The 10,554-nt window shown below is 38.9% G+C and overlaps 1 protein-coding gene across 1 annotated transcript; it reads left to right on the plus strand.

Moving 5' to 3' along the window:
- Positions 1-1,093: 1,093 nt before the first annotated feature.
- SRSF3 (serine and arginine rich splicing factor 3) lies at positions 1,094-10,182 on the plus strand. The gene is made up of 6 exons (XM_061146560.1): positions 1,094-1,229; positions 3,105-3,312; positions 4,579-4,713; positions 6,872-6,910; positions 7,119-7,205; positions 7,375-10,182. Exons 2-6 carry the CDS (start codon positions 3,107-3,109, stop codon positions 7,400-7,402), a joined length of 495 nt encoding a protein of 164 aa, XP_061002543.1. The 5' UTR covers positions 1,094-1,229; positions 3,105-3,106; the 3' UTR covers positions 7,403-10,182.
- The last annotated feature ends 372 nt before the right edge of the window (positions 10,183-10,554 follow it).

Raw genomic sequence — 10,554 nt, forward strand, 5'->3', positions numbered from 1 at the left:
CTGAGGAAGGGGCTCTTGGTGATTTTTCTGACACGTGTGCTAAGTCGCTACAGTTCTACTCTGGGCTGTAGCCCGCAGGGCTCCTCTGTCCATGGGATTTCCCAGGCAAGAACACTGGAGTGGGTGGGTTGCCATGTCCTCCTCTAGGGCATCTTCCCCCTCCAGGGATCGAACCCACCTCTATTTTATTTCATTAGCAGGCGGGTTCTTTACCACTAGCGCCACCTGGGAAGCCACAGTCGCTATATTTCTCTCCCAATAGTTAATCTTGTGGCTCTTTTTTTTTTTTTTAAGGGTAAGTAGAAAACAGAGGAAGGTATGAGTGACCCACGGACCCCACCCTTGCCCCCAGGCCAATACAGCAACCTTTGCTAGGAGAAAGGCTAGCGCTCGTTCGGGAGCCCTGAATTTAAATTCAATCTTCTGGAACTTCCATTTTTATTTGCTAAATGTGATAGTTTTCAGATGGCCTGACCAGTCTCATTTGCGTTTGCGTTGCTATTAAACTTCTCAGGAGTCCGGGATAATGCGCCATCGTCTCGGTCAAATCCTGCAGTTTGGGTGAGACGTGAGATGCCAGCCAGAATTCCACATACTTTCTAGGTAGGCTTGGGCTTTCCTCTAAGTGTGGGACATCACAAATGTTCATTGACCTTGGGAGCAATTCCGAAGTACTTTTTTAAACCTGATGGTCTTAGTTCCAGCCTAACCGCTTACGAGGATGAAGTAATTAGTGAATACTTTAATAATTATTTAATACTTTAATCTTATTAGGAGCAAAACGTTTTATCAGTGAGAGTGACAGCGGAGGTGTTCTTAAACCCCCGCCTACTTGGAGGTGAGGGAGACGGGACTGAGGATAACTTGGAAGTCAGCAACTGGGGAATTACACCTGAGGGAACTCCGGGCCTGAAACGACCAGAGATGAACACCCCCGTGCCGCCTCTACAGACAAGGCGGCAAGACCTGAGCGCGCTCTCAGCAACCGCGATTCTCGCAGCGTTTGTAGCCAGTACGTCACGGCGTTCTCCGCCTCTCATTGGGCGAGCCCATCCAATCATGTGACTCTGGTGTGTCGTATAAATAAGGGCGAGGAGAAGGCGGTGGTCCGCCATTTCGTGGACGCCGGGTGTGCGAGAGCATCCGGGAACGCTGGGCGGGAGGGGACTGAGAAGACCTAGCCTAGGTTCTGTGGATTTGGACCTCCGCATTTCTAACCCAAGATCTCGGTAAGCGAACGACTACCAAAGGAATGAGGTGGGAAATGGGCCTTAAAGGGGCCGAAGTGGGGATAGGCCCAATGGCGGCGGTAGGCTGAGACAAAGAGACGGTGCCGCCATTTTGTGACGTTCACCTCGGGGCTGTGGCGGGGGCTCTCGGCCCCTCTGAGGTATACCCAGGCCTCAAAGTGGGGGTGTTTTTAATCCTATATTGGTAACGGAGAGGCAGTGAGCCGGGAAGAGCGATTATCCGAGTCGAGGCGAAGGGGGACTCGGTAGTCGGTTGTACTCCAGGCCGCGGCTTTTCAATTTATGGCGCCTTTTTTTTTTTTTTTGGCAGCACGTTTCCTTAGGTAGCTTCTCATCGTTTTTTCGCTTCAGGTCACTAATCAAAACTGAGCCTTTCGAACCATATGAATTGATTTCTATACTCACTTTCATTTTTATTTTTATTTTTTAACTTGAGTTCACTTTTTACAGTCGGTACCCAATGACTTTTTTTTCTTAACCGACTTTCCTTGAGCTGAATTGTTCTGTGACTTTTCCTGTTAATGCGTGGGCCTGAAATTGGTCACCGTAAAGTTTCTGGAAAAGGGGGAAAAAACCCATTCCCCAGCAGTGGTTTGGCCTCAGAACTCCTGGGTGCAGGGTGGGGTCACGCAAATAGGATGTGTCTGGACTGGTTTCTTTAAATTGGATAAACCCAGAGTGAGAAGAAAATTGTCAAGCCCTTGAGCTGAGTTCATGGGCAGACTGCTCTTTTATGCAATTGATAACTGGCCTATAAGTTGATTAGATATTGCTTAAGTGACTGTGTGAGTATTTGAAGTTTGTAAAAGCGTAAGCCCCCTTGGGTGGCTAAAATTTTACGCAGCAAATGTTTTTTTCTCTGAGGTGGAATTAACATAAACTTCGTTTTAAAGTGCACAATTCAGAGGTATTTAGTATGTTCACATTGTTGTACTATCACCTCACTAGTTTGAACGTCTTTTATACCCAATGAAGTGACCTGTATACCGAAGCATCCATTCACCTTTTGCCCTATTCTCTCTTCCCAAGCCCTTGGTACCTACTAAAATGTTTCTGAATTTGCCCGTTTTGGATAATTCACATCCTTGGAATCGTAATATGTGCACTATTTTGTGTCTGTTACCTAGAACAGCATGCTCTGATAGGTCATTTCACATTTGTAGCATTTATGGGTATTTGATTCCGGAATAATTTGGATAGTACTTTTTGCTTATCTACCTGTTGCTGGATATTTGGCTTGACACTTTTTGGCTGTTGAGAATAGAGTAAGGTACATTTTTTTTTTTTTGGTACATTTTTAAAAAGCAGATTTTTTTTTTTTAAACATTTATTTTTATTTATTTAGCTGCATAGAGTCTTAGTTGTGGCATGTGGGATCTAGTTCCCTAACCAGGGATCGAACCCAGTCACCCTGTATCAGGAGCACAGAGTCTTAGCCACTGGACCACAAGGGAATTCCCCTAAAAAACAGATTTATCTTGCATTGTGAAGAGTGCTGGTTAACTTGACCTGTGAAGGCACAGTATCACTTTTCTTTGTGATTTGTCTTCAGTGAGTTGTTTCATTTTGTTTTTTAATTTGCTTCTGAGTAGGTGATTCTCCTCTTCTAGATGAAATTAATTGAAATAGGTAAAATTCTTAGCTTCTACTTTGGTAAACGTTCGTCTGGTGTGTTTTCTTCCCTGCCGCGGCCTACCCCCCCCCCCCCCCCCCCCCAACAATTTGTTCTGGCTTCTATGCAGTTATTGGTAACTTGGGATAGTCCTAGCTTTTGGGGTTTTATTTAGTATTGAGTTCTTTAATAAATCTATTTTTCACAGTGGATTATAATATTTTTTATTATTATTATTGCAGAAATGCATCGTGATTCCTGTCCATTGGACTGTAAAGTTTATGTAGGTAATCTTGGAAACAATGGTAACAAGACTGAATTGGAACGAGCTTTTGGCTATTATGGACCACTCCGAAGTGTGTGGGTTGCTAGAAACCCTCCCGGCTTTGCTTTTGTTGAATTTGAAGATCCCCGAGATGCAGCTGATGCTGTTCGAGAGCTAGATGGGAGGTAATTTGTCGATTAATTTAATTAATGATAGTTTATTGTGTTTTAATGTTTAAAATCTCTAGAATGTATGGCTTTTAGGTTTCTTCTTTGATGTTATTGGAAATTTACATAAAACCTTTTTTTGGCAATCAAAAAAGTGAACAATTTGTGAAGATATCTAGGAAGTTTTTTTATTCAGTTGGCCATTGGAGAAAATAATTTTAATGGTCAGTTCTTGGGTGTGTGACTTCATGTGGTTGAAACATTTTAATCTAAATTCACCACAAAGCATCAATCATGTCACCTTTGAATTGTGTCTAAATAATTGTGGATCAATCATCCCTCTTAATGGCCACAGATTGTAAGTGGATGATGGTTATATGGGTTTATTGTACTATTATCTTTTTGATACATGTTGGAAATATTTGTTTAAGAAGTGCATCACATAACAATATTTCCCTTTGCATTACAATATTCTGTTAGCTGGCTGGTAAGTTAACACCTGAGTCTTAACAGTGAACAAGTGTGTTGCTTTTCTTCCTGGCATTTGAAAACTATTGGGTTTCATGAAACCAAGGAAAAGAATTAAGATCCAAAAATTAAAGGGTCTGCGAGTTGATATGTAAAAGGTCATTTATCTGAGCAGATTACAGAAACATTTTTCCAGGACCCCCACCTCTTCCCAATCACTGTCCACATATCTAAACTTAGTGGTTGTGGACCAATGAGTAGGTGGAATATAAAGGTCTTTTTTTTTTTTTTTTTTTTTCTTTTTTAATTGTTCTCAGCTACAGTTTCTTATGTTTCAACTGTTGTGTGATGATTGAAGGGAAAGGAAAATGTAAAATGTCCAGGATGCTTCTGTCCGGTTTACTGTTGTTTGCTTAGAGGGGTTAGGGAGGAGAGAGACCAACAAATAAGAGTATTTATGATTGGTAAACATTTGCTGCAACTTCCCAAGGAAGAAGTCAAAACAGGATGTTCAGATGAACTAGCTTGGAGGATGAATCCATAGGTTTTCATACTTAAATTGTAATTGTTAACATTGAGCCCAGTGATCAGACTAACGGCAATAAAACATAAGGAAGTTGGTTTTCTTTACTAGAAAAAGATAAGGAACTAAAACTTGCTTTGGTATTAAGGATTCTGCAGACATTCAGTTGGATTCTTTGCAAAGAAGCTAGCTAGCTATAAGAGGGGGCTTTGTTTTTGTTTTTTTTTTCCTTTAATACATGTCTCTCAAAATTAGTTTGGCTGTTTTGAATTTACTGTTTATTTTCCTCCTAGAACACTGTGTGGCTGCCGAGTAAGAGTGGAACTATCGAATGGTGAAAAGAGAAGTCGTAATCGTGGCCCACCTCCTTCTTGGGGTCGTCGCCCTCGAGATGATTATCGGAGGAGGAGTCCTCCACCTCGACGCAGGTACTTAGAGAGAGCGTGTTTAGAGGTGTTGGTGTAATGGAGTAGCTAATAGGAACAGGTATCTCTCTTAAAGTTTGTTGGTGGGTTTTAACTTTGAAGAATCAGGTTTTTATGAAGCGTTTGCTGGGTGTAGTTTGGGATATGTGAGTTGTGCTGAGTGTTGGCTTTTGTCTTTAGGTCACTGTTCATGTTGGTAGTCAGTAACTTCTATCTTGGATCTGTCTTCTAGTTCATCTTCTAGTTGCATCTTTCCAAGTCTTCCCTTATACTTCAGTTTAGGCCTTTTTCCATTTCTTGACTCCATAATGACAAACATAACATTCAACTCTAGCTCTTCACAAAAATGTGTTTTCTACTGTTAGCACGATTGTAATATTTATCAAACAGGCAGCTGTTTTATTGTTACAACTGGTAAAGTAGAAATCATTCTGAAACTAAAGTCACTGACCAATAAAGGGGGCTAAAGTAATCCCAGTCATCTGTTCTTCAAACCCAAATAGGAGAGAATGCAGGTTTTTTTTATAATTGAAAATGGCATCATTCTTGGACCAGGCAATACTGTCTGGATGCTAACTCCACATCTCCTCAAACCTCCAAAATAGTTTCTATAGGACTGAATTTACCTCTTACAGGTGAGTGAAGTCCTAGGAGATAGGAGTTCAAAATCTTGCCCCTTTTGCTATTTTGAAAAACAAAACAACACACTGTTGCCCATCATAATAAAGAGTATTTGTTAGCTAATAGATGGTTGTACTGATGGCTTGTTTTTCATTTTTTTTTTGTGCTTTTTGGTCCATCTATTAATAAAAATGAACCCCGTTACAGAGTCACCATCATGTCTCTTCTCACCACCCTCTGAGTCTGCATTAGCCAGTCAACTAGCCCTTTCAGCGTCATGTGACCAGCGCGCCCCATTCAGCTTGGCTGGTGTCGTTTCACATGACCCAGGCATGGCCAGTCGTCAGGTTGCACCGCCCTTTGGTTCCCGAGCATGCTGTTTTCTCTCAGCCTTCTCTCCAACCTTAACCAAATCGGCAGCAGCCACCTCGACCGCCCACACATTCCTGGCCAATCAGCTCAGCTGTTTATTTACCAAATGTCTTCACAACAACTACAGCAGCAGCCTTCGGCTAACAAAAAAGCAGGAAAAATCCACAACACCCCCTTCGCCAACCAACTAAATCCAACGCAACATCTGGCAAAACCTTTTCAGCAAATTCTTCCTGGCCGTCAGTCCGGCAGCCTCACCTCACCATTTCTAGCTTGTTGAAACCCAAAAACTAGTAAGTTTTTCCTGCTTATACAGTTTACTGCTGGTTAAAATAAGGAGTAAGCGGCTTAAAGTAATTCTTTTTTCTGGATCAAAGGCTGGCTGTGCATAATTGAATGGTAACGTACATATATATTGCTTGAATAAAACTTTTAAGGGTGATAGGGAACTCATAATGTAACTAGACCTTCAAGTGAAACTTATTTGCATGTGTGAGATGCCAAACTAAAAATTTTAATAACTCTAACAGATTTAGCTTTCCTTTCTAGCAAAAATTTGTTGAATCCTATCACCTTTAAATGGTTTTACTAACAGTTTTCAAAATTTTTAAATTTTGGGGGTGAAGTGGGCCAAGCTAAGGTAATTTTGATAAGTCTAAACACACTCTTAAATGTGACGATCACAAATGCAGTTCTAATGTAGCACTTAATGGCATCAATATTTACACCTAGCGCGTTTTCACAAAATTACACTATCCACCTGGTACCTAAGTCTTGTCATGGACTTACAGGTTTGCATGGGTTCCAAATACTGGTTTATGGTACTGTTTTTGGAACTACTTGTGGGACTACATTTTGGTGTGGTGTTCGGGTAGTGAAGTTAGTTTGACATGAAGTTTTGCATTGGACAGATCTGCTGTGAAGCATTCTTTGTTAAAGTGAATCCATGATTGGAATACCTGCTTTTCACTTGAGCTTTTGGTTCCTTAATCCTTCTGTGCCCTTTTTTTGTTTTGTTTTCCTTTAAAAAGTTTTATTTTTTGGACGATGGGTGCCAGTTCTTCGGCACATTCACTGGGCCCAACAGTGAGATTGAAAAGTTGGGAAATGCCTCACGCCATAAATGCTAATTGACAGTTAGCCTAATTTTCCTGTTTTCCGCTTTTAGATCTCCAAGACGGAGAAGCTTCTCCCGCAGCCGGAGCAGGTAAAGTATCTTTTGGGGGCCACATTCTCAGAAGTGGCAGTGTTTGTGCAATTTGTAAGCTGTTTCCCAGATGACTCAGTTAATGGCAATAGACTCTGACTTTAGTGATGAATCAAGTAACATATAGAACTTTTAGCTTTCAAGAACTACTGAGACATTGCTTGTATAATCCTGAATGGCTCTATTTTTCTTTCTCTTCTTACTTTAGGTCCCTTTCTAGAGATAGGAGAAGAGAGAGATCACTGTCCCGGGAGAGAAATCACAAGCCGTCCCGATCTTTCTCTAGGTCTCGTAGGTAAGATCTTTAATGACCTGAGCCATTTAAGAGCTTGCATACATAATATACTAAAAACAAATAGGTCTTTTAAGGTACTAGGACAAAATGTTTATAACTTTACTGTAAAAATCTTTTGATTTAAGTTTTGCCTGTAACTGAGTTAACAGATGTAACTTTTACTTTTCAGCCGATCTAGGTCAAATGAAAGGAAGTAGAAGACAAGTTTGCAAGAGGAGTGGTGTACAGGAAATAACTTCATTTGACAGGAGTATGTACAGAAAATTCAAGTTTTGTTTGAGACTTCATAAGCTTGGTGCATTTTTAAAATGTTTTAGCTGTTCACATTTGTTTGTCTGTTGGAACAGTGACACAAAGGTGTAATTCTCTATGGTTTGAAATGGATCATATGGGGCATGTAATATCAAGAATTGTTACTTTACAATGTTCCCTTAAGCAAAATTTAATTTGCTTTGAATTTTAGTCTTGCATAGGCTGATAATAAACCTCTTAACTCCTGCCCAGCTAAAGTCAATGTTTAACATTATGGAAATAAAAACTGGCAAAAATTGGAAGATTTTTTTCAACATAGCTGGGATATGGTATGCAGCTGTAGTTAAGCAGTTTTTAAACTGCTGTGAACTCAAAAACCAGCTGGAAAAATTAAAGCTTCACCCTTAAACTAGATTAGAGGTTTAAAAATCCCACTAGTCTTCACACTGGACAAAAGGTTGTCCAGTTGGTGTAGAATCTAAGAAGTTTCAAGGAAGTTAGTTTACCTTTGCTTTAGGTTGTAAGTTCCTTCTGTGATTGCTGTATATGAATACATAGCTCTTTGTAACGTTCTTTATTTGGAAATCTGAGATACTCAAGATAACAAATGTCCTGCCAGTTTAAGGGTACATTGTAGAGCTGAACTGAGTTACTGTGCAAGATTCTTTTTTCATGCTGTCATTTGTAATATGTTTTGTGAGAATCCTTGGGATTAAAGTTTTGGTTACAAATTGTTGTTTAACCTGAAAGCCTGTTTTTCCTTGCAAAACTAAAATCTGAGCTTGGTACCAAGTCCAGGTGTAACATTCCTATTGGAAGCCATACTTATATTTTCTTGTAAAGTGCTTTTGAAAATAAAATATAAGCATAATTGTAATAGTTGAACCCACTATTACCATAGTTCTTGTCCCACAGAAGGCAGTTGGTTACACAAATCTTATTTTTTAAGAAATAACATTCGAGGCTTTTGAAGTGAAGGGACTCTCTGGTGTCCACCTAAGTGATATGTTTTTAGGAGCAGAAGCCAGTTTAAAGTCCATGATTATTCAGTGACCAACATTTTAAAGTATAGCCACCTGATACATTATAATCCAAAGTTGCCAGTAAAAAGCTTTTATCACTAGCATGAAAATGTTCCACAGAGCTTTAAAAATTGCTTCCATTTTATATAATTTGAGGTGTTGCATGGGAATTCTAAATTGATCCATCATTATGTGAAATTCACTACATGGTTCAAATGTAACAGTGCAGAATTGAAATATGGAGGCATGCATAATCTTCCTCTTAAATATCTAGAGGAGTTGTAATTACAAACTTCTGTGCAATTAGATTAAATCATAATGCAACAGTCTTGTGGCTTAGTTTCCTTAAATGTGCTATTTAAAGATAGTTTTGAATTGTGCTATACTGACTTTTCTTTAACGTGAAAGACAAGTCATTGTGTTAATCTATAAGGATGTTTTATAAGAAATTCATCCTAAACAAGTTTATTTCCAGTGGTCCTTCTTAACCTTTCACGAAAGTGTCAAGGGAGAAGAGTCCTGGGTATCACAGCAGAGAACTGGTGTCAGTGGAGTTCAGTATGATCCTTGCTGGCAGAAGACATTTATAAAACTGCCTACTTACTGAGAGCTCAGGCTTTGGGCCTTCTGGCCTTTCATAATGAGCTTAAAAACTGTTGGGATCAAGCAAGGCAAGATAGCTACTGATTCGTGGAAGTAATTCAGTACATCAATATTACACTGCCCTTATAATGAACGTGAATATTTTTGACAGTATGCAACTTGCAGTGTCTTACATTGGGCTTCTGTAAAAAGGAAAGATTATAGCTACAAAGTGGCCAATACAGACCCAATATAAAGTTAACTGATTTATCCTTAGGATCCAAATTTGCAATCACTTTAACCAGAAGCCTTAGCACAGTTTTATGGCTTGTTAAAAAATATAGAAGGTAGAAATTATTAAAACTTTGCATTCTACATTTACATTGTGGCTTTTAAAAAGTTCTCTGTAGTTAACTAATTTCTGAAATTACAAGTCCCATTGGCCAGTTGTGTCTTGGATTCTCAGTTGAATATTATACTGAAAGCAGTCACAGAAACTGACTTGTGATGTAATGATAACAGATGTTCACTAGAGGTCACTGTTAACACTTGGTGATAACTTAAGGAACATGTCTAAGGATTATAGTTTTTATTTTTGCAGGAATAGTTAATTCTATGGTTCTTATTTCATTGTGGGTTACTTTTGACCTCCATATCTTAAGCAAAAAGAGAAGTTTTAATTTTATGAGATATAGATACCTTTTACCAACTATTTCTATGTTTTTTACAGTTCCTTAAAAGATAATGTGATCAGTAGAAGGCATCACCACCTTTTTTAGTTAGACTCACCCATATTTGGGTGGAAAGTCCTGGTTGCTTTTTATTGGCACGTCGTGGTTCATATTTCTGCAGTGCTTTATCAGGAATGGTATTTTCCAGGCCTACTGATTCATTTTTCCATCCCTGGGTTATATAAGAACCACTGGTTTAGTACTTTGTATTAATGTGCTTTTGTTTTCAGAATCCCCAACGTGATTTAGTTGTCAGACCTGGTTGGTGGCAATGTCTTCCAGTTGTATATTTTTGTATTAGACTGTTGCCTTTTGGTTTTCTTTTCTTTCTTTTTTTTTTTTTTTTTGAGAACACGAAAGACTTTATAATTAAAGTAGCTGAAGAAAAACTGGGTTGGAGTATATTTTTATCAAAACAGTCTGATACTGTTGGATTCAATTTTATATATTCACACAAATTCTCTTCATTCTACTTTATTAAATTCATTGGCTGCTTCAAAAGAATTCAGCTGTATACAGAATAGTTGTAAGGTTCTGAGAAGAAATACTGAAAATTTGTCTTGATAAACCTAGTTAACTGCTTAATTTTGTTATTCAACTTACTGCTTATTGAGACTGCAGAAATTCATAATACGGTATTTTCATAATTTTGTATCCCAGTTCTTTTAACTACCTGGATGGAGCACAAGACAACAGCCAAAATGTTTCCCAGACTAACACATGAAGTACATGTGTAGAATATTACCTTTTTTTTTTTTTTTT

The sequence above is a fragment of the Dama dama genome, chromosome 7, assembly GCF_033118175.1.
Source record: "Dama dama isolate Ldn47 chromosome 7, ASM3311817v1, whole genome shotgun sequence".
Lineage (NCBI taxonomy): Eukaryota > Metazoa > Chordata > Mammalia > Artiodactyla > Cervidae > Dama > Dama dama.